General features: G+C 36.6%; 2 protein-coding genes across 3 annotated transcripts in view; one reads left to right on the forward strand and one right to left on the reverse strand.

The window, feature by feature from the left end:
* Window positions 1-10,772, forward strand: part of TPP2 (tripeptidyl peptidase 2) — a 51,276-nt gene extending 40,504 nt beyond the window's left edge. For both annotated transcript variants that reach the window (XM_071455168.1, XM_071455169.1), the window contains 4 exons: window positions 182-312; window positions 1,584-1,791; window positions 6,684-6,803; window positions 7,437-10,772. In XM_071455168.1, coding sequence (XP_071311269.1) covers window positions 182-312; window positions 1,584-1,791; window positions 6,684-6,803; window positions 7,437-7,526 — 549 coding nt within the window. In that variant the 3' untranslated portion in view covers window positions 7,527-10,772. The remainder of the gene's footprint in view (window positions 1-181; window positions 313-1,583; window positions 1,792-6,683; window positions 6,804-7,436) is intronic.
* LOC139604159 (protein-lysine methyltransferase METTL21C-like) lies at window positions 8,697-17,154 on the reverse strand. The gene is given in 10 exon segments (XM_071455200.1): window positions 8,697-9,091; window positions 9,683-9,800; window positions 11,360-11,502; window positions 12,806-12,957; window positions 14,904-14,919; window positions 16,757-16,793; window positions 16,795-16,818; window positions 16,917-16,991; window positions 17,082-17,123; window positions 17,125-17,154. Coding segments are annotated over 10 exon segments (1,032 nt in total).
* Between the last annotated feature and the right edge of the window lie 3,099 nt (window positions 17,155-20,253).

Raw genomic sequence — 20,253 nt, forward strand, 5'->3', positions numbered from 1 at the left:
GTATGCAGGAAATCTTGAAGACTTTCCAGGGTGTTTTAAGCAAAACTTGAACGAAATGGAGAAAAGAACATATTGAATGATCAAATGTTATTTTTGCATAGCTTTGCAATCACCCTAATTTTAGTAGAATCAACAATGAAGCAATTTTATGGTGCTGAACATCTTTATATTCTTCTTTTAGGAGCGAATGAAAAGACTTGATGAAATTGTTGAAGCTGCAAATACAGTAATCTCTCATATTGATCAAACAGCATTAGCAGTATATTTTGCCATGAAGACCGATCCCAGGCCTGATGCAACTACTATAAAAAAGTACCTACCCAGTAAATAATTTTCCTGCATCCTATTTCTGTATTCTATGTACTTTGTCTCTGCATGTAAGAAATGGAATGACTGCAATTTTTTTTGATAACTTGTATTATTTTTTTTGTGGTGCACACACAATTTAAAATATGATGACACAATTGTTGTGTTCTCTTCTTATATTTCCAGAATGCAGGGACACTGAAACTTCCATTTTTTTATTTATTCAATAAAATAAACAAGGATTCTTTCAGAATTTAAATATATCAGAAAAATGGGATTTTAAATTGTTGTATCAAGCTTAGTCTAAGCTCAGAGGGACCACTGGAGTATTAGTAGAAATATGTGTTTTGAATGCTACTTGTCTTTTCTTTATATTTTGCAACCTTTCCTATCTGTATTTGAAGACAAAATTTGTATCAGACGAGGAAATAACTGCTTGCTTGCAAGAGATTTCATTTGTGAAAAACATGATGACCATGCTGCAGAGTATTTGAGACCCATTGTTCTTTAGTTTCAGATTGTTCCTCTGTACTATTACCATGTATATCCTTAGGAAGATAATGTTTTGAAGGTGACACCTTAGTCTGGAGAATAAGTGATGGATTTTGCTGTGTGTAGCATGGTGCTGTTTTAGTAACAGAACAGCAGCTCTGAATATTAGGCCCTTAAAATGGGAGATGCATCTTTGTGGATTATCTATAAAATATCAGATTTCAGTTGTAAAGCTAGTCCATATGTTCTAGCTATCCTGAATCCAGATTTTTGTGTAATTCTAGAATTGGTGATATAAAAGCAAAGCCTTGACATAATAAACTTAATTCTAAACATTTCTTGGTAAGTTGATCCATTAGGTCATGTGTTTTGAATATAACATCTGAAATTGAACGCCAAATTCAATGGTGCTTTAAATGGATGCAATTCCTTTGAAGTCAGCAGAATTATATCTGCTTATATTAGTGGTGGATTTGACTCTGTTTATAATGCCAGGAACTATAAAGTTGTATTTCTAGATGCTGACATACTTTTGGAATCCTGAGTTGCCCTTGCCTTAAGTCATCTAAGGCATTTCATACTTAGAAGAATGATTGAGTATCTTTAATGCATAGGTGTCTTTGGGTAATCTTTTATGGTTAGTTTAATTTATAGTAAATAGCCTTGTGTGTACTCATGACTGTAAACTTTTTTGGCTTAAACTGAGTCAGTACTGTTTCTGTTCTTAAGGCAGCATCTACAAAAGATTCTAAATGTTTTTCACACTGTTTTTTTTTCCTCCCTAGTGAAATGGAAAAACAGAAGAGTACTTTAGTGGATGCACTTTGTCGAAAGGGAAGTGCGCTGGCTGACCAACTTCTTCATCTGCAGACCCAAGAAGGGGCTGCTTCCAGTGATGCAGAAGGCAAAGATGAGGATCATGAAAGCTGCTCAGAAGCTTTGACAGAGACATTCTGGGAAACAACAAAATGGACTGACCTTTCTGACAGCAAGGTAAGAGACCAGAGCAGGTTTTTTTTCATTTGCATGTTGGGTTTTCTGATGGTTTCTTCTGGAATGATGCACTGCCTTTGTGTGCACAGCCTTGTACATTCCTCTCTTCTACTTTGCCATGATGTCTCCCCTGTGCATTGTGCTTCCTTTATGACCTTTTTCCACAGAGATTTTGCCAAGCCTGTCAAATCTGTGGTAAGCCCATCTGTGTTCAAGTGAATGTAGAGGTTAAGGGAAGGGTGTAAGACAGTACCAGATTTCCACAAAAAAGCTGCTTCCTTTATTGAATTGCTTCTTTCTGTACTTTCCAGGGAATATTTTCGATTAACCTCTGCGCTCTTGTAGCTGTACACACAGAGGTGTGCAGCACTCCACCCTGTTCAGTCCTGCATGCTGTAGCCTCTTCCACACTATGGACAAGAGAAGTTTTGTGTTTTGCTGTCAGTAATGTCTGTAGAGGTAAAGGAAGAAACCCTTGGAAATAACGACACTTACATATATATTAGCACAGACTTCCCTGTCATTTTAGAGTTCCTGATCCCAAGACATGAATTTTTTTTCTCCTTCATTCAACACAGCAATTCCAGAAGGGGAAAAAAAAATCCATTGTAGGTGATTAATTATGTAGCTTTTAATTTAGAGAGGTTATGACTTTGTATTTTTAACTTTTGAGCTATTGATGTTAATTAGTTTCTGAACTTAGCTGTCACATTTGGCTGTGTTTTAGTGGAAGATGGAGTGACCAGGGTATTTGTTGATAATTATGTAAAATTATCAAAGTGCTTCAGATAGTTACGAAAGCAGAACTTACAAGAGTAGGAAAAAAAACCAAAATAAAGCATTTAACTTCCTTGACAGTAGATAAACTTCCTGTAAGAACTTGTGCTTTAGGTGGAGGCCTGGTCAGGAAGGTTGATGGTACTTACCCTCCTCACTTTAATGTATATGTCCTTGTACACATACATCTTTTCAGCATATTTCCTCTAATCGTTAACTGATGATAATATCATGTGGTAGCAGATTTTGTGCTTCAATCATATTGTTTGGCACGTGATTTTCTTGCTGTCTGTTTGTAAATGCAGTACTTTGCTCCAGTATAGTAACCCCTGGTTTATTTCTGTCTCCTGCTCTTTATTTTTTTAAAGCTGATGGAAATAATTTCAGTGGAAGAATGTCAATATAGACATTTTGTTGGGAGTTTCACTCTTTGGCTTTTATTTCAAGACAGATAGCATTGTTGAGCTCTGTGCTTTGAGCCTGGAATAAGTAACTCTGATTTGAGTTCTATGGATTAGGAACCTCTCTCTTTGACTGTCTTATCCATGGATTCGTGAAAGTGTATATTTCAGTTTTGCTCTGAAAATGGATTCTTCTGTAGTGTTAAATTAGTACTAAAAGATCAAAACTTCTCTAGATTTTTGTAGTATTTCATATGGAAATAACTTCCATCCTATTTATGTAGTATGTCTTCTTTTTCCTACTTTTTTGAGTTTTATTACTCAAATTGAAGTCTAAACTGATTGACTGTTATGAGACCTACAGAGCTACTTGTAGGGTGCAAAAACAGTTAGTAAAACAAAAGCCTTCCACACAAGCAAAATGAAACAAGGAATTCATTCACCACTTCCCATGGGCTGGCAGGTGTTCAGCCATCTCCAGGAAAGCCAGGCTTCATCGTATGCAGCCATGATTTGGGAAGACAAACACCATTACTCTAAAACTTCCCCCTTTCTCCTTCTTACCCAGCTTTATATGCTGAGTATGGTGCCATACAGTGTGGGATATCCCTTTGGTCAGTTGGGGTCAGCTGTCCTGGCTGTATCTGCTCCAACTCCTTGTGCACCACCAGCCTTCCCACCGGTGCGGTGGGTTGAGATACAGAAAAGGTCTGGACTCTGCAAGCACTGCTCAGCAACAGCTAAAACATTTCTCAGTTATCAACACTGTTTGCAGCACAAATAAAAAACAAAGCCCCATATCAGCTGCTGTGAAGAAAATTAATTAGCCCATCCTAAACCAGCACAGATTGGAAGTGGAGCAGCCAAGTCAAATATAGGGGATAGACCTTGTGTGAATGTCCTTCAAAGGAGAGTTGTCAAGAGACAGCCAGCTTATTCTGAAGCAGTGTGTTGGAGATGAAAATGTGGAGCTCTTCTTTTATGTAGATATGTCTGTGTAATACTGGCACTCAAAAGATGGAACATCTGGTTGAGAAAGGGTGGAAATCAGGCATTTAAGTACTGCACTAATTTTTTATATATATATATGGGTCTGGGTCCTAGCACACGTAGTATTCCAGGCCATTAGCTTGGGGAATAAAGTATCTTAACAGTGATTTTTTTTTTCCCCCCAGTATCCTATGCATTGCCTTTTCTCAATACCCTTTTATTGCTCTTTCTACAATTTCTGGCCCAAATTGCTTTTGTGCAAAAGCTGGCCTTCATTATATTTATTATATAATTTATTATTTCATTATATAGTTCTGAAGTAATATCAAATACTTTGAAGTCATTACTATTCTTTCATCTAACAATTTGGTTATGGATACAACAAATAGGTTTATTTGATGGTTTTATACATTCAGATAGCAGCTGTTTTCTCTGTTATATCCTAATAGTGCTCCAGTTTACATTTTCCTTACACATATCAAGGAATCATAACCTTTACTTCTGTGATCTTATAAAGCTTGCAGTATTTTATCTATAAGGCTTAATTTGGCCAATATATGTACAAGTTGTAAAGTACTATTTCTTATCCAACATCTTTTGTTTGTAAACAAATTCTGATTTTTAAGCAACTTATGCATTGTTCATAACTTCTGAAGTACTAATGAATTTTTAGTAGTTTTGCTGAACTTGTATGCAGTTGATTGGGGTTTTTTTTTCCAAACACTAGACAGAAATTACTGTCTTATGTAAGGAGCTCTTGGAGCATTGCTTTAAATCTTTTGGTTCAGCAAAGAACCTTTTTCTCCTTTAGAAATACCCAACCTTGTATTTGGCCAGAGCAAGGGTATTTCGTAAAATGCTTTGTTTTCTTGCCACAAAAACTCTAGGAAGCCCTGTTACGAAAGAAATGCTGTCAAGTGGCTTTCCTCCTGCCTTTATCACTGATGTTCAATAACCATTCAAAACTTACAGGGTCAGGTAAGAGCTTTCTTCATAGAGCAGTGACATTATTTCTGGTTAGCCTCAGAAATGTTATATTTGCTGAGAGCTCCAATGCATTTTTCATTTGATTTTTTTTTTGTTTGTTTTTTTGTTTTGTGGTTCTATCATCTTTTACAGAAGAGAATTTTTTTTTTAAGTTTAGTTTAGCCAACTAAGTCTGCTAATAGATCCACTGAGCAGTTATTCAGAAATGTTTGCTAATGTGTTTTGCTTTAGGAAAATATCCAAAATAATTGGATTGAGAATGCAGCATGCAGATTATTTTTCCAATAGCAATATTTGGAAAATTGTATATGTGAAAGGTGCTGTATGCTCATCGTTGCATATATGTGTGTGTTGTAAGCTACAACAGCTTAAGTGAATATTTCAACACAGCAAAATAAGTATTTGAAGACAGAAGAAGAATGAGCAACTCTTGAATACTTTGGCATAGTATCTTGAAGCTTTAAAATTACACCTTGACTTGCTTGATAATTAAGTTTATTTCTTTTTTACATTTTAACTATTTATTGATCCTGCAAAGACTTGTGCATGTAATTAAGTGGAAGTGTTCAGGCTGCTAAAACTAGATAGGTTCTTCACTCCTTGTAAGATTCAGATCTCTGGTTCCTTAATGTTTATATTCTAGAGACATATTTAATTTTTTTCTGTAATGCAAAAAATGTTTCTTAACATCCTTGAAGGGTTTCTGTTAGCTTTTTTTAATGGGATATTTTAAGTGGGAAATCTTCAACCTTTATTGTGGAGTCAGAGCAAAGGAAAAATGTTGTAGTGAATGAGGGGAAATGAATAGCAAGCTCTAATAAAAGATTTCATAAAACACTGCCAACAACAGACACACCACCATATTCACTAACTTTACTGCTATGTCACTCTTCAGTAAAAAATAAAAAATATCTTGTTTGCTGTGAGTGTTCCAAAGGGAATGTATGAAAGTGTCTTGATTGCTCTAATTCTTAGTGCTGCAACTGGTGAAATGGTTTGAACCATGTTGCAACACCCTGAGTGCTGTCAGTGGTCAGGTGTTCAGAACGTAAAATTATTTTTCATTAGGTCTTAGGTAGACACATTCATTTGCTCACATGAACTACTGCATTGGTAAGGACTGTAAGCTGGCTTTTTAGAAATAATATTATCAAGAAGGAGCTTTTTTATCATCTCTTCTTAAAAAGTTACCAATAGTGAGGAGCTGACCTAAAACCTGAGGCTTGTCTTCATGCTTACATGTCTTCATTGCTTGTTTATAATTATTTACATTTCTCTGTCTTTGTCTGTATATATCATTCACTGTGTACATTCATACTTGTTTCTGCAGTAAGTTTGTGACTACCTAGGAATTAAAATTCTCAATTGGGTTTTTGCTTCTCTGAGTCAAAAATATACCTGCCTGGTTGATGTTTTAATTATCTTTTTAATATGCCTTACAGTTGCCTGTAGAGAATGAAAATCCAAAGAAGCTAGAAATGTGACAAAAAATTAAAATAGTGACATCTGTGTTACATAAGTTCCAAAGTCAAATATGTTTGTGAAGTCAGAAATAGTCTCTAGGAAGTTCATGTTTATGACTACTACTGTGAATCATCTGTTATGCTGCAAATATCTCGTGTAAATGTTTTGCTTTGAATCACTTCTGCTACCTGAACAGAATTTGATCTCACTTGTTAAACCTTGTAAGATATTAAAATACCTAATTTGCTTTGTTTTTTTTAATTTGTATTGTAGGTTTTGACTTTTGCCTATAAGCATGCATTGGTAAATAAAATGTATGGAAGAGGGCTCAAGTTTGCCACAAAACTTGCAGAAGAAAAGCCAACAAAGGACAACTTAAAAAACTGCATTCAGGTAAGGAGTGTTTGGCCAAGTAATGGGGCTGTGTTCATGCTGTGTAAGCTTTCAGAAGTAAGATACAAGTCTTCTGGAATTTTTTTGTACTCTTCTCATTTTAGAAAGCACTAAATGTAATATCTTAACTTTATCCAGGTTTTGTAACTCAGCTTTCATTTGAAACAGTGATTTTTTTTTTCCCCTCCTTGTTCTAGAATAGCTTGTTTGTGAGTAACTGTTGTTTTTAGCAGATTTACTTTTTGGAACTTATTTTGGGGCATAAAAGAAGTAGAGACAACTTAGTCCAAGATATCTGCATAAAAATCCCCTTATGTTGCTGTTTTACCACTGGGTGTTTTTTTACTATTATTACTCTTAATTACTGCTCATAGAACTTAATGGGGAATTAATGGGAATTTCTAAGATTAAATTCTTGTGCATTATGTTGAAAGAATGTGGATCATATAGAAGGGGGAGGAGGGGTCCCCCTTTCAGGACTGAGGAAGTCAAAACTTACCAGATCTCTAATCTGTTGTCTTTCTGATTATAGACATTTTTAGTAAAGTGTTGATATCAGTGCAGTGTTGGTTTAGATGTAGAGGTTAAAAAGAGTAAGACTCATTTTTTTTAATGTGTGCTTTTTTTCTTCAGCTAATGAAGTTGCTTGGATGGACTCATTGTGCAACTTTCACTGCAAATTGGCTTCCTGTCATGTATCCACCTGATTATTGTGTATTCTAGAGAATCAACAATTGTAAAATTAAAATGATTTTATATGGGACAGGATAGGAAAAGAGAAGTTTGACTTTTTATTCGGACGCATGTTTTCATTACTGAATGCTGATTATTAAATTGTGTGTATTTATCAGTAAGGGCACCTGGGTATGGCTTAATACCTGTTAACCTAACTCCTGTCATCAGGGAGTTTCCTTATTGTGCATCCCATTGCTGGCAATGGATGTGCCAGAACTGCCAACATCAAGGATTTGGAATTAGTTTGGAAGGAATTACTGCATGCATATTACGTTCTGAATTGTTACTTTGAACTGCAAACCTGTAAAAGTTCTGTATTTTTTATGGCACACTGAATTTTAACATGTTTGATCTTAATTTCAATTGTATGAAGGCCTTAAAGCTACTTCAAGAGTAGCTGAAATCTTACTTATTAGATGAAAATAATGGACACCTGTATTGTTTGCAAGAGTTTACATTTAATGTTTTTGAGAAAAATTCAACCTCTCAAATGGTTACAATGTTTCTCAGAATTGCTGATGCATAGGTACTCTTGTAAATTTTCAAAACTCTTCATTTTGGAGTGATTTCAGGCAAATTCAGAAATCCTGGTGAAGCTGAGTATCAGGACAGGCTGATACATGTATAAAAGTGCCAGACAGTTACATGTTGATCAGATATTGTAAAGCTATACATAGATGTTTATTAATGTTAAAAATACAAAACACAGCAGAATAAATGTGCAAAGTTGAAGATCAAAATACCACCATGTTCACTCTGATACTTTAAAAGATTTTTTATAATGAATAAAAATACTGAAGCTAAAATTTGTATTGGTTTCTGGATGAGTACCTAAATGAAACTTGCTGAAAGAAAGCAGCTTACGAACAGCAGAGGTTCAGTGCAGCCCAGAAGGTCAATGCTTTTTGTTAAAACCTTCTTACTAACACTGTTCCTTCAGTGGAGGGGAGTTGGTCAGTTTGAACAGGTCATATTTATCAACCAGAGACAAACTGCTATATCTTTTGCCTTGCTGGGTTTTTTTCTACTTGCAATGCAAAACTTCGATGCAACTGCAACTTTACAACCATAAATGCACAGATGGTGCAACATAATCTTGGAAAGCATTCCAATTTTTGAGGTGCTGCCACTAAATCAAGATCAGTAGTAGTTTTCTCTTTAATTCTTTCTTACTGTGGCTTTAAGCAGCTTGACATTTGATTCTGGAAATTCTGCTAGAATGGTTGTGTTAAATATATTGCAAACTTTTTCCAAAAATTCGTAGTCTGTACTGAATCTGAATTTATTTGCCCATAGTAATACTGTTCCTGGCTTACAAAAGTACACCATTGTTGCTAGCAGGGGGTCCAGAGCTCCATGATGGTACACAACATCAGTTGCCAGTATGAAATCATAATGGTAAGTTGATACAGGAAAGTCTTCATTGAGGCCTTCTCCCCATACCAGTTTTCTCACTTCAGGTTTGTGCATATTCAAGTTCTGTGTATTTCTTGAAATATTATATGAGAGATTTTCAAGAACTTCAGGCAAATCAGTAGCTGTAACATGAGCCCCTAAAGAAAACATGAGTTTGTTAATTCACAGAATCACTAAGGTTGGAAGAGACCTTCAAGATCATCTGTCCAACCATGAACCCAGCACTACCATAATGGCCCCTAAACCATATCCCCAAGTCCCACATCCAGATGCCTCTTGGTTACTTCCAGAGACAGTGACTCCACCACCTCCCTGGCCAACTTATTCTAAGGATATCTAACCACCCTTTCTGTAAAATAAAAAAAAGTTTCTAATATAAAATCTGAACTCTCTGGCACAACTTAGGGCTGTTTCCTCTCATCCTTTCACTTGAGACAGGGCAAAATTCATAGTATGTAGTTGAACATGTATGAAGCTTTATCTACATAACTGGTCCAGCCTCCTGCATAACTAGGGTAATTTAGTTAACAGAACAGCATTTTACAATGATTTTCATTTAAAAAAGCAACAACAACAACAACAAAAAATTAAAAAAAAACCAAAACAAAACCAAAAAAAACCCCAGTGACAAAGTTTCCTTCAGCTGTTGTTTCATTGCCTTAAAGTGACAATGGCAGAGCTAGATCATCATTCACTAGAAATTGAAAAGTAAATACAAATTTACCAACCTAAGATACAGGCCACAATGGAAAGCAAGCCTGTTCCAGCACCAATTTCCAAAACTTTTTTGTCTTTGAGGTTGAATTGTTCTTGATTTGCTTCCAGATACTGAGATAAAGCCAGTGCCTAAAATGGTTAACACATATCCATAAAAGGTAAGAGCTAAGTTGCACAAAAATTCATTAGATGTTTTTATACAAGGGTGTTGTGTTTTTTTAGTGTAATGAGAAACACTGAAGGGTGTAACAAAAATGTAAGATGGGAAGAATTGTGATGTATCCAGTTTTTTTATTATTAAAAAAAACTAAAGCAGTTTATTTTTAGTTTTAAGTTTATGTGATACTGATTTACTACACACTTCTACATGAGTCCTCTGACAGCTCAAGACAGAATCATAGAATAAGCTGAGTTGGAAGGGACCCACAAGGATAGGCAGTGTTAAGATGTGAAACATACAGTCAGAGCAGCAAAGTTTAACAATATGTAAGTAATGTTCTGGTTTATTATGTATGTTATGCTATACTATCACTATCATACAGTAACTTTAGGCTTCAGCAGAGATTTTTGAAAAACTTTTTTTTTGGTTTCAATTTTTTTAGCAAAGAAAATATTGAAAATTGGTTATTTACAAACTTGATGCTTGTTTATTGATAATAGTATAACCTTTGGAAAAAAACAAAAACAGCACTGTATTAAAATATTAGGCCTTTGTAAAGATTTTGTCAGCAGAATATAAGTGGGCTGTTTATTAACAAGATAAACTGATGCCAAAGAAACTGTCTTCCCCCTTTTACTTCTCTTCTTTAGAATTGTGTTACTGTTTTAACTCTTGTGCTTTTCATAATGCAACACTGTCTACCTGCTCTGGGAAAGCTGACAGCTAATAAATCACCAGTCCAATTTGTGCAACCTCTCAATTTTCTTGGAGAGTTTTACCATCTGCATTCTGACACTTGATTAATGTGCGAATTGATGATCTGACATTTCAGAATAAGATCCTGTTTCACCCACCCATATGCTCTCTCTCTATTGTTTTGAAATTGTCTGCCATTTTCTTGTGAGCTTTTTAAATAAATGTGGATCTGAACAATTTTGAAATCCTGATTTTCTTGTCTTTATCAGTTGACTCTCTCTTCCCTCAAAGATGGTTTTCTTAGTCTGCATAAAATTCTGTTTCTAAGAGTAGGAGAGGCAGAGACTGAAGAACTGCTTACAAGTATGATTTTCCATACTGTAATGAAACTGTTCTAGCCTTTTCTTTAAAAGAAGCATATTTAGTCATTTTAACATCCTTTATTTATTCAATCTCTCACAGTTTTCATTTTCAGCCTCCTTTTAGTACTGCTGATTACTTACTTACCAGCAGTGACTGGTTGGAAGCATGGAGGAAGCTGAATGTTTCTTCCTAAGTTCCCTTACTAAATTTTTTTTTCAATCCCTACATTTGATGTACAAATGCTTTGGTGCCATAGTCCTTTTGGCATGAACTGGCAAATGAAGTCCTTCAGCAGAAAGCTCTGCCTTAGGGTAGAGGCAGAGCTTTCTGCTGAAGGACTTCATTCTGCATAGGGAAACTTCCATTGTCAGAAGTGTCATCTAAGAAAGCTTCCTTAATATTTGTGTGCTGCTGTGCTGGTTTGCTCTTGTGTCCCGTGAGCTTTCTGCATGTGGTCTTGTGTACTTACCCCTGGCCATACCACAGCTCCAAAGTGTTCTATGGACTCCTGAATGACAATCTGGTGGCCAACATATGTATAGTGCTCCTTATCAAAGTAGTGTGAAACTCTAGGAACCCAGTTCTGCAGTATTTTAAGAGTTACTGGTGAGCCTGTGAGAGAAAAGTTGAAATTTCATGGGTGTATGTGAAACTTGTTAAAGAGTAAAAAGTATTTACAAAAACAGTGTGTGAGCACGTGGACTAGAAGAGCTCTCAGGACATTGGTCTTGAATCATCAAATTGTTAAGGTTGGGAAAGATCTGGAAGATCATTAAATCATGGCATTAACCAAACCAGCACTATGTTCATTGCTAAAGCCTCCCCAAATGCCACATCTACAGATCTTTTGAGCACTTCTGTGGGTGGTGATCCCTGAGCAGCCTGTTCCAATGCCTGACCACCCCTTCAGTGAAGAGTAGTTGCTGTCCAAAACCAGACAGTCTGGGTGGCCAGGGGGTGAAAGGAGCAATGGTCATTTCCTCCCATTCTAGGTATTCACATGAGCAATTTAGAGATAGAAATGAACCTTTTAGGAAAACCTACCAATTCAAATATAAAACTCTACTAATGATAGCTAAAAGACTTTCAGGACCAAGGTAGCTTGTATTTTGGTGTTTGTGCTGAAGATTTCATTTGTGAGGCCAGCAGCTCTAGAACAGCAAGCTGCTTTTTACATTAGGATCTACATCCTACATTGAAGAAAACCTGACTCTTTCTTAGTGGTTGTTTTTTAAGCATCCTCCCACAGAAGGAGGGTTGTAAGATGCTTTGTATGTTGAACACAATGTAGTTCAGCAAGTCAGTGCTACAGTTGTCCTTGGGTGTCTCATCATGGCAAGGAGGCTCAGATCTGTGCTGAGGCTGTTCCATCTGATCTCACTGAAAACAAGGACACTGTTCTGAATGGCTGGACTTTTGTTGCAAGGATATGCATAGAATTAACTGCCAGGGGAAAATTTGCTCTGGATTGCAGGGATTTTTAACTGATGCCTGCCTAGAATCCTTAGTAGCTGTTGGAGCAGTTTAGCCTGTTAAAATCTGTAATAACATGGCTTCAACAGTGCTAGCCCAATTAATGCATATTATAAACATATCTCTTTTGTAAGAGATTTTAACTGAGAAATAATTCTTAGATGTCTAAATAAAATCAAGAGACCTGTTAAAATATATTTCTTAATTATGGAGATAGAGGGGTATTTCTTGTAGATTTGATCTGATAATATATGCAAGCATAAGGGGACATAATGGGGGAAATAAAAGGTATATAAAGATATAAAGGGATATATATATAAAAATATAAAGGGATATCAAAGGAAAAGTTGCATGATAATATCTGCTGTTTGAAGACTGACAAAAATCAAAGTATGATATGCTAGCATGCCGTAGCAATTGCAGTATTTAAATTGGACTAAACCTCTTTCAGATTCTGCATGCTCAGAGCTGCAAGTGCAGTTTTCAGAGTCATACTGCTCTTCACATGTTTCTTCTTCCTTGGATTGGCAGTCCATTGTTCTTTGAATTTTGTTGGGAAATGGTGGCTGCTGTGCAGAGATCATGGCAAGAGAGCTGAAAGGGAAAAAGAAGGGAAAAATAATGTTATAAAATCTTGCAGGCACTCTCTTCATATGGAATATATCTGGAAAAAGACAGTAAGTAGTTTAGGTGGCCTTTGGTGGCCTTTTGGAGTTTTTTTCAGTGACGGATTGAAGGAATGGGATTAGATGGGACATCTCCACTCCACTGGGTGGTACAAGCTGTTTCTGGGAATGTAGTAATGCTGTCAGAATTTTTCTTATCTCTCATTTATCATTTTTATCATTGTGTTTATCATTTATGCAGAAGCTTAGAATTATGTCACTGAATTGATACCTCTAGTCAGCCTGAAAATTGAGCTACTCTTATAAGTTGAAGCAATAGCTGAAGAAGATAACTGTCTTTTAATATCTGTGACTTTTTATCTGTGTAATTTGCTATTTTCAAAAAATTTGGGACTTAGGATTCCAGAGATAAAACTGTTTCATTTGCTTCAGTCAGTGCTCTTGATTTTGTCTCCTTGCATAGAGTTGCCTTCTTTTCCCTGTCTTTTCCTGTAGAACAGCTAACCCAATTGCACTGAAATGCAATGAACTGCAGAATACCCAGATGGCAGTCAGGAAATCATTGCTGTGAGAAGATTGAATCCTTAAGGGTTTTGGATAACTCTCCCTGTGCATCCCCAGGGTACAGGGCAGCACCTAATCTAAGAAGGAATTGATTGATACCAGCCAGCGTCAATAAAAGCAAGAACAGAACTTAATATAGATTTGCTTGGAGAGACATAGGTCAGTGAAATTCTTTGCTTGACTAGAGTTTTCTTCAGTAAAGAAATGCATGTATCTTTGAGTGTGTGAAAATTAGATATAGAGATATAGATATAGGTTAGATCTAGATTAGATACAGAAATAGATATATACACAGACACATCTATATAACATGGTGGCTGGAGTGAGCTGTGTTTTTATCCATGATAAAAACATTTGTCCACTCTGCTCATTTTTGAGACTGCATATTTGCTCTCTCCAGCCACAGGCACTGCAAAGTGTTGTATCATTTGAGTTGCATCATACTGCAGGAGGCTGTTTTACATATCCTCACTGGAAGGGGTAAATCTCTAGCAGTGGCCAAGATGTTTAGCAATGCCTGCAGGTATTTTTTAAGGAGCAGTGTGACTGCTGACTTATGTGAGTGATTTAATTTGCACATGATATTGACACCATTGCAATTCTACTGATACCTGATATATTCCTTATTCCTGCTCTGTTTACTCACAAGGACAGGATTTCTGTTCTAATTCCTCTGACACTGTATTTGTTCCATCTTGGCAGTGATTTTGTACTGCAAGAGAAAAGAGTGTTTTAAAGTGCTTTAAATTGATTTCTGCACTTTTTTTTTTTCTTCAGAGGGCCTCCATCTGGCTAGTAACAAGATCTGGCTTTCCCCTGTGATGTGTGATTTGAGGTAAGATGAAGGTAGGTAAGAGACTGAAGTTAATGGTGCAGTCACTGCATTCCCTGACATGAGGAAGTGCATCCATGTTCACTTTCCACATGTCACAGTGTGCCTCCTTCCAACAGCAGTGTTTTTTTCATTTAATCAAAAGTAGGCTTCTGGATTTGAGCAATGTCTCCTTTTCATGCCTTAAGCTAGAATAAAATCTGCTCATGTTTGAATGCTTTAGGAAATCTCTGTGAAAAATATTTTCAGACTTGTGCAATTGGGAGGGTACATAATGAAAAGAGAAGAATCTGTCAGAACTGGTGATGGCTACAGCCAGAAGACATTTGGTTGAAGACACAGTTTTCTGAACATTTTATGTTGAAACCTGCAGAGCAATACATTCTCATATGTGGGGATTTGGGGGTGAGTGTTTGTTTTGGTGGTGTTTGTAAGGCTCTTGTAGCCTTACAAAAATGATTTGTGCTATTTAAGTGAAAAAAACAATCCTGAAATTAAAAAGCAGGAGAAAACTTTACCTTGTCGAGTACTCTACTATGTATAAAACCAGAAGGCTTGTTTAATAATAAACTGTTAGTTTGGGTAGAAAGTGATCCCACTGTATTTTTTTTCCTTGCTTAAGCAACCTCTTACTACAACAGGCCAAAATTTCAGTTGGCTGTGGGTGGCAGTGAATTCCAGAAAATAGCTTGGAAGCATGTTTGATAAATACAAATTTGTTGATCAGCTATTAAGGACCTGCAGCAAATAAAATTCCATCTCTGATCCTGATATATATGTATACCTTATTTATCACTTATTCAGACTGAGCTCTAACTTGATTAGACATGTTACATTTTCAAAATAAAAATTGTTATGCTTTCCCTCACTTTGTTCTTTGAGTTCCCCTAAAATGAGAGTCTGCTTAAATATTTATAAAGAAACCTTGCTGGTTTTACTAAATTCATTAAAATGATCAGGAGGCCTAAAATCCACACTAGTGGTTACCCTGCTGCTGGTGTGGTCATTAAGTCCATAAGTTGCCTGAGCTCCTAGGTGGTGATTGGGGGGATAAACACTATGCACTCTATGTTTGTATGTCACCTGACACACTGGGCTCTGGTTTTTGGCTGGAGCTTCTGGATGCTATACTAATATCTTGTAGAGGTGTAGCTTTTGCTAAACAGAAAGGGGTTTATAACTGTGTATATATGTATATATATATGCATATATATGCATGTTCATTCTACTGCCATAATTATTCAATTACATATTTCATAGGAGTTAAAAGTAAATCTTTTTTTAGCTGCAAACTACAGGACAGTTTTAGTCTTATAAATTCAAGAATTCAAGTATATTAGTGTCGAGGCCTTAATAATGCACAACTTTATTTGTCATTTTAAATGACAAACTGCTCCTGAAGGGTACAGGCACAAGTGAATATTGAGAGGCTGTTTGCAAATAAGTGGTGTTTGCATTATTGCATTCTCTATGCAATATATGTTCATGTTGCTGCTGTGCTCACAGAATTACAAAAAACAACACTTGTCACTATTTTGACATTTTTCTGATCCATATTTTACTAAAAAATATTTATCTCTAAAATAATTTTGGTTTGATAATGTTGCAAGCAAAATCTGTTCTCTTAGAAAATGTTGGCTCTTTCTAAATGTTAGTAGCCAGGTTTTTTCCAAATTAGTCTTGTTGGGAAATGATTATCTAATTCTTTCAGAGTTTTTAAACCAGTATTGACTTCATTAATAGTCTTGAACTGTTGTGAACACAACTTAGAAAATCACATTTGATTTCTTCAGAACCTAAGGAAGAAAGAAGAATTCACAGAACTATATCTATTTGAAAATATTACATAAAATTAACAAGATAACACTTAGAGGGAAATTGTAAGATGATGATAAACCTTAAGGTAACAGACCCCTATAAGAATAAACTTTGTGCCTCTTAAGCTGCTGAAATCAATTTCTTGGAAAGAGCTTTTAATATCCAGTTACGTGGCCAAAAAAGAGTAGGTTACTGAGCAGTGCTGTGTCACTGGGTCTTCAGCTATAAACACAACTCTGCTGAAATGTGTTTCATCTCAGCACAGAGTTGCTGAGTGTAGTCTGTGTTAGTTTAAATATTTGGGCAAAAGCCAATTTCATTTGCTCACATGTGCAGTCTGTTCTTTGCAAGATCAGGTTTAATCATACTTGTACCATACATTAACATCTGCTTTAGAGCTCATGCAATTTTCTCATGTTACCCTGAACTAAATTTAAAAAAATAAACACCAGCAACACAAATGCTAGGAAACAAAGGAAATCTCAATGTTAGGAACATCACTATAGTAAATTTATGTGATATTTGAATCTACAAGGTAAACGCACCCAAATACCGCAGTGACCGTCACTCCGCACGAAACAGAGAGCTGGAATTGTGTTGGCTCACAGAGCTGACCTGAAATACAAAAATTCAGACAAAGGTATTTCTGTTATTAGTTAGCAGGGAACACAAAGGCACGTCAGATGAGGTTAGCTGGGCAGCTGTGTGGGTACCTCATGTGATAGAGGGCATGGGAAGTTTCCTGTGGGTGGATGCACGCTCCAGAGGTATTTTATACAGGCGTGCACCTGAAAAGAATAACTTTCCCCTCCAGCCAGTCGGATTGCAAGTTATTTAGAGTAACGTTACCAGGCAGCGCTCAAAGAACTTACACTTACCACGTCACACTTAAGACTTCCACGTGTGCAGTACAAAATCAAAAACCCTCTTAGACTTTGAAGCCCCAAGCATACAAACCTTTCTCGGCTCCTCCAGACTCTTGTTCTGTTTTTGCAGACGACGCCGTTCCCTGTGTTCGCCTTACGTCAGCAGAGCTGAGCCAAGCCAGCAACTAACTGTGGGCAAACTAGTGCGTAAATTATGAGTGTGGCAACTTGGCAGCAGCCCAAGCACAGGGAAAAGTTCATGAAGCTCCCACTACCAGGAAAAGGTCAGGTCTTCCTTACCCTGCTGAGCGTCTGGCTGGGGAAGCTCTGGGTGCCCTCCCTGCCCTGAGTCACAGACAGTGTGGGGAAGTCTCAGTCCTAAGAAAAAAAACTTTCTGATCATCACTGCAGGTCATAACCATAGGAAATATTGTATGGACTGAAAGAGGATGAAAAATTAAAATAATGAAAATCCCACTTTTATCAGAAGATCTTCCAGCTGATTATTTTAAAACAGATGGATGTCATAGATGTTGAAGATGAACCAGATGTGTATTCCTTACAGATATCAAAAATTGGAGAGGTTTATATATATTTATTCCTTTGCTGCCTTTCTGCCCTCCCTTCTCCTTCTTTGCAAAGACTCTGCCAAAAAAAATTCAATCCCATTAGAGGACAGAAAAATTTTAAAACTACTTTGAAAGTCATAAAGCTAGAAAATAACCCCTGGCTAATTAATGAATGGATGAAGGCTGGCACAAGAAATGGGGGAGGCAGAGGAAATGTGGATTTTTAACTCAATTTATAGGCATTTTCATTTTGGGGTAAAAAGCTTTTGAATTTAGGTAATGCTCTCCTGAAAAGTGGCAAAGTTAAAAAAATGACCCTATTGTGTCACGGCAGCTGTTCCATGGGTGTGCTGCTGTGTGTCTCTAGGAGTCACACCAAAGACAGGAAACACTTGTTTCTGCATTAAAATGCTCACCAGCTTCTTTCCTCTGAAATGTGATAGTTAAAAGATACTTTTTAATTTGTACTTGGAAACTAGTATTATGATATTAACTGTATTAAGTTGATATTGTAAACTTTGCATTCCACAAAGACTCCAGACCTGTCTGACTTTACAAGCAGTGCAAATGAGTGGTCCTGAGGCAGGTGAGCAGCTGTTATTGGAAATGAAGATAGGCTGCTGTTGGAATGACTGCCATGGCTTTTTTTAAGATGTGGTCCTTTTAGCAGGCATGTTCCTGCTGTCATATTTATTGTATTTGTCACCAGGGGTGAATGCAACTCAGACTGGTGCTGCTGTCTGAGCTCTGTCCTAAGCTTTGGAATGGGACTGATGGTGGATATAAACAGTTTATTTGTTAAATGAAAGCAGAGGAATTGGCTTACTCTGTAATGTGTCTCTTGTAGCAAGGGTGGAAACTGTAGGGACAGTGTTACCATTTATTTATGAATCATGCAGGCCTGGCTTGATTTCTTGTTTACAACTCATGGAGGAATCAACACTGATACTCTGAAATGCAGCTTTTGTTGACATATATTTACTATGTACTTTCTATAAATACTTCTTATTCCATACTCAATCTCCAAGTATTTCTTGTTTAACATTGAAAATGACTGTTGTCTGAAGGGGTAGCGCCATGGAATTAAAACTTCTCCAGACTTCTGTGAATGGGCAGGCTGAGGGCAATACAGCACCTCAGTTCTACATGTAAAAGGGCATTTTTCAGTTATCAATTCAACATCCAATTCCACAAAGCTCTGAATTATTTGGTTGGCTTTTCTGTTTCTCTAAACACTTGTGGGAATTTTGCCATCTAGACCACTGGTGGAAGACAAAATGCAGCAGGCTGCCAAAAGTGATGAAGTAAAGCAAACTTCAAATATTTTTAGAATGTACGTATTTTAATGTGAACTGTGTAGCTTGCATAGGTTTAGGGGCGTGTTAGGGCTGGCAATGTGAAACCTAATTAGTAGTATGGGTCTTTTTCCCATTTAGTGCTCTTAAGCTATCAGGAAAGCTGGGAGGAGTATTTTTCCTGATTGTGTCACTGAACTCAGCAGTAGCATTCTCTTCCTGGTACAGGCAGAGTAAAACTATATTCCTATTACTGGATTATACAGTACAGTGTTTCAATTTTAAAACAAATTAAAATGTTCCTCTGCTGTTAATAGTACCAATTACAGCATAAAAGTTATGTAGAACTATCAAAACTTTAAAAGGTTGTGATAAACAGGAATGAAAATGTTACAATCATTAAACTCATCAGGAGCAAGAAGCCTGCCAGATTTGTGCCAAAGGACAGCAGAGTTACACCAGAAAAGTTAAATTATATTCTTGTCAATTAAATCAATAACCACAGATGAACAGGACAAGATGGCAATTACTCAGAACTCCACAGTGGTATTACCAGCTCCAGACCAAAGTGTGGCGCCTTTATCTAAAAGTAGGCTTGATACCCAAGGAGAGGAAATTGTACAAATGTGAGTTGTATTTCTAAAGGAGTCTTGGGGGCATATAGGGAACAGTGGGGCAAGTCTGACAGTGCTGGTTAAACTGAGAGGAACAGCAGTGCTGGTGATAAATAAGAGGTGCTGTAAAGAAGGTTTTGTGTGTTCGTTGGCAGCATCTACAAGCATGTCATGAATTGTCCTCCAGTTTACAGTGTACATGGTTTTCCACAAGCTTTTCATAGGTCACTCACTAAACAGCCCTACAGAAATTGAGTTTTGTTGGGATAAGGGGTTTTATATTTTGTTTTAATAATTTAACAGTAAGGAGACCATAAATGGTCAAGGTTTCAATGACCCAGAAGAACCAGTGCTGCTGAGTGTATTCCTAAAATTAGTGAAAATAATGTGATGACAATGCAGAATTATTCAAGATAGTGAAAAGAAAAATAAGCTGCAGAGTTCCAGAAGGATCTCTGGCATGTTTTGAAAGGTGATAATGTGATAAATGAAATTCAGTGCTGACAAGTACCACATAATACACAGTCTCTAACACGGTAGCACCTAGGAAAGAGATCTTCATGGAGCCAGAGACAGCAATATACCATAGCTATGTACCTGCAAAACCACTTCACTAACCAAAACCACAAAGGGATTGTTGCATTTTTATAAGGAAATGGAAAAAATCCAACCAAACAAAAACTGGAAAAGGAACATTCTTTTTTTC

This window comes from Agelaius tricolor, unplaced genomic scaffold, assembly GCF_023055355.1.
Source record: "Agelaius tricolor isolate 1412-34295 unplaced genomic scaffold, bAgeTri1.0.p SCAF_45, whole genome shotgun sequence".
Lineage (NCBI taxonomy): Eukaryota > Metazoa > Chordata > Aves > Passeriformes > Icteridae > Agelaius > Agelaius tricolor.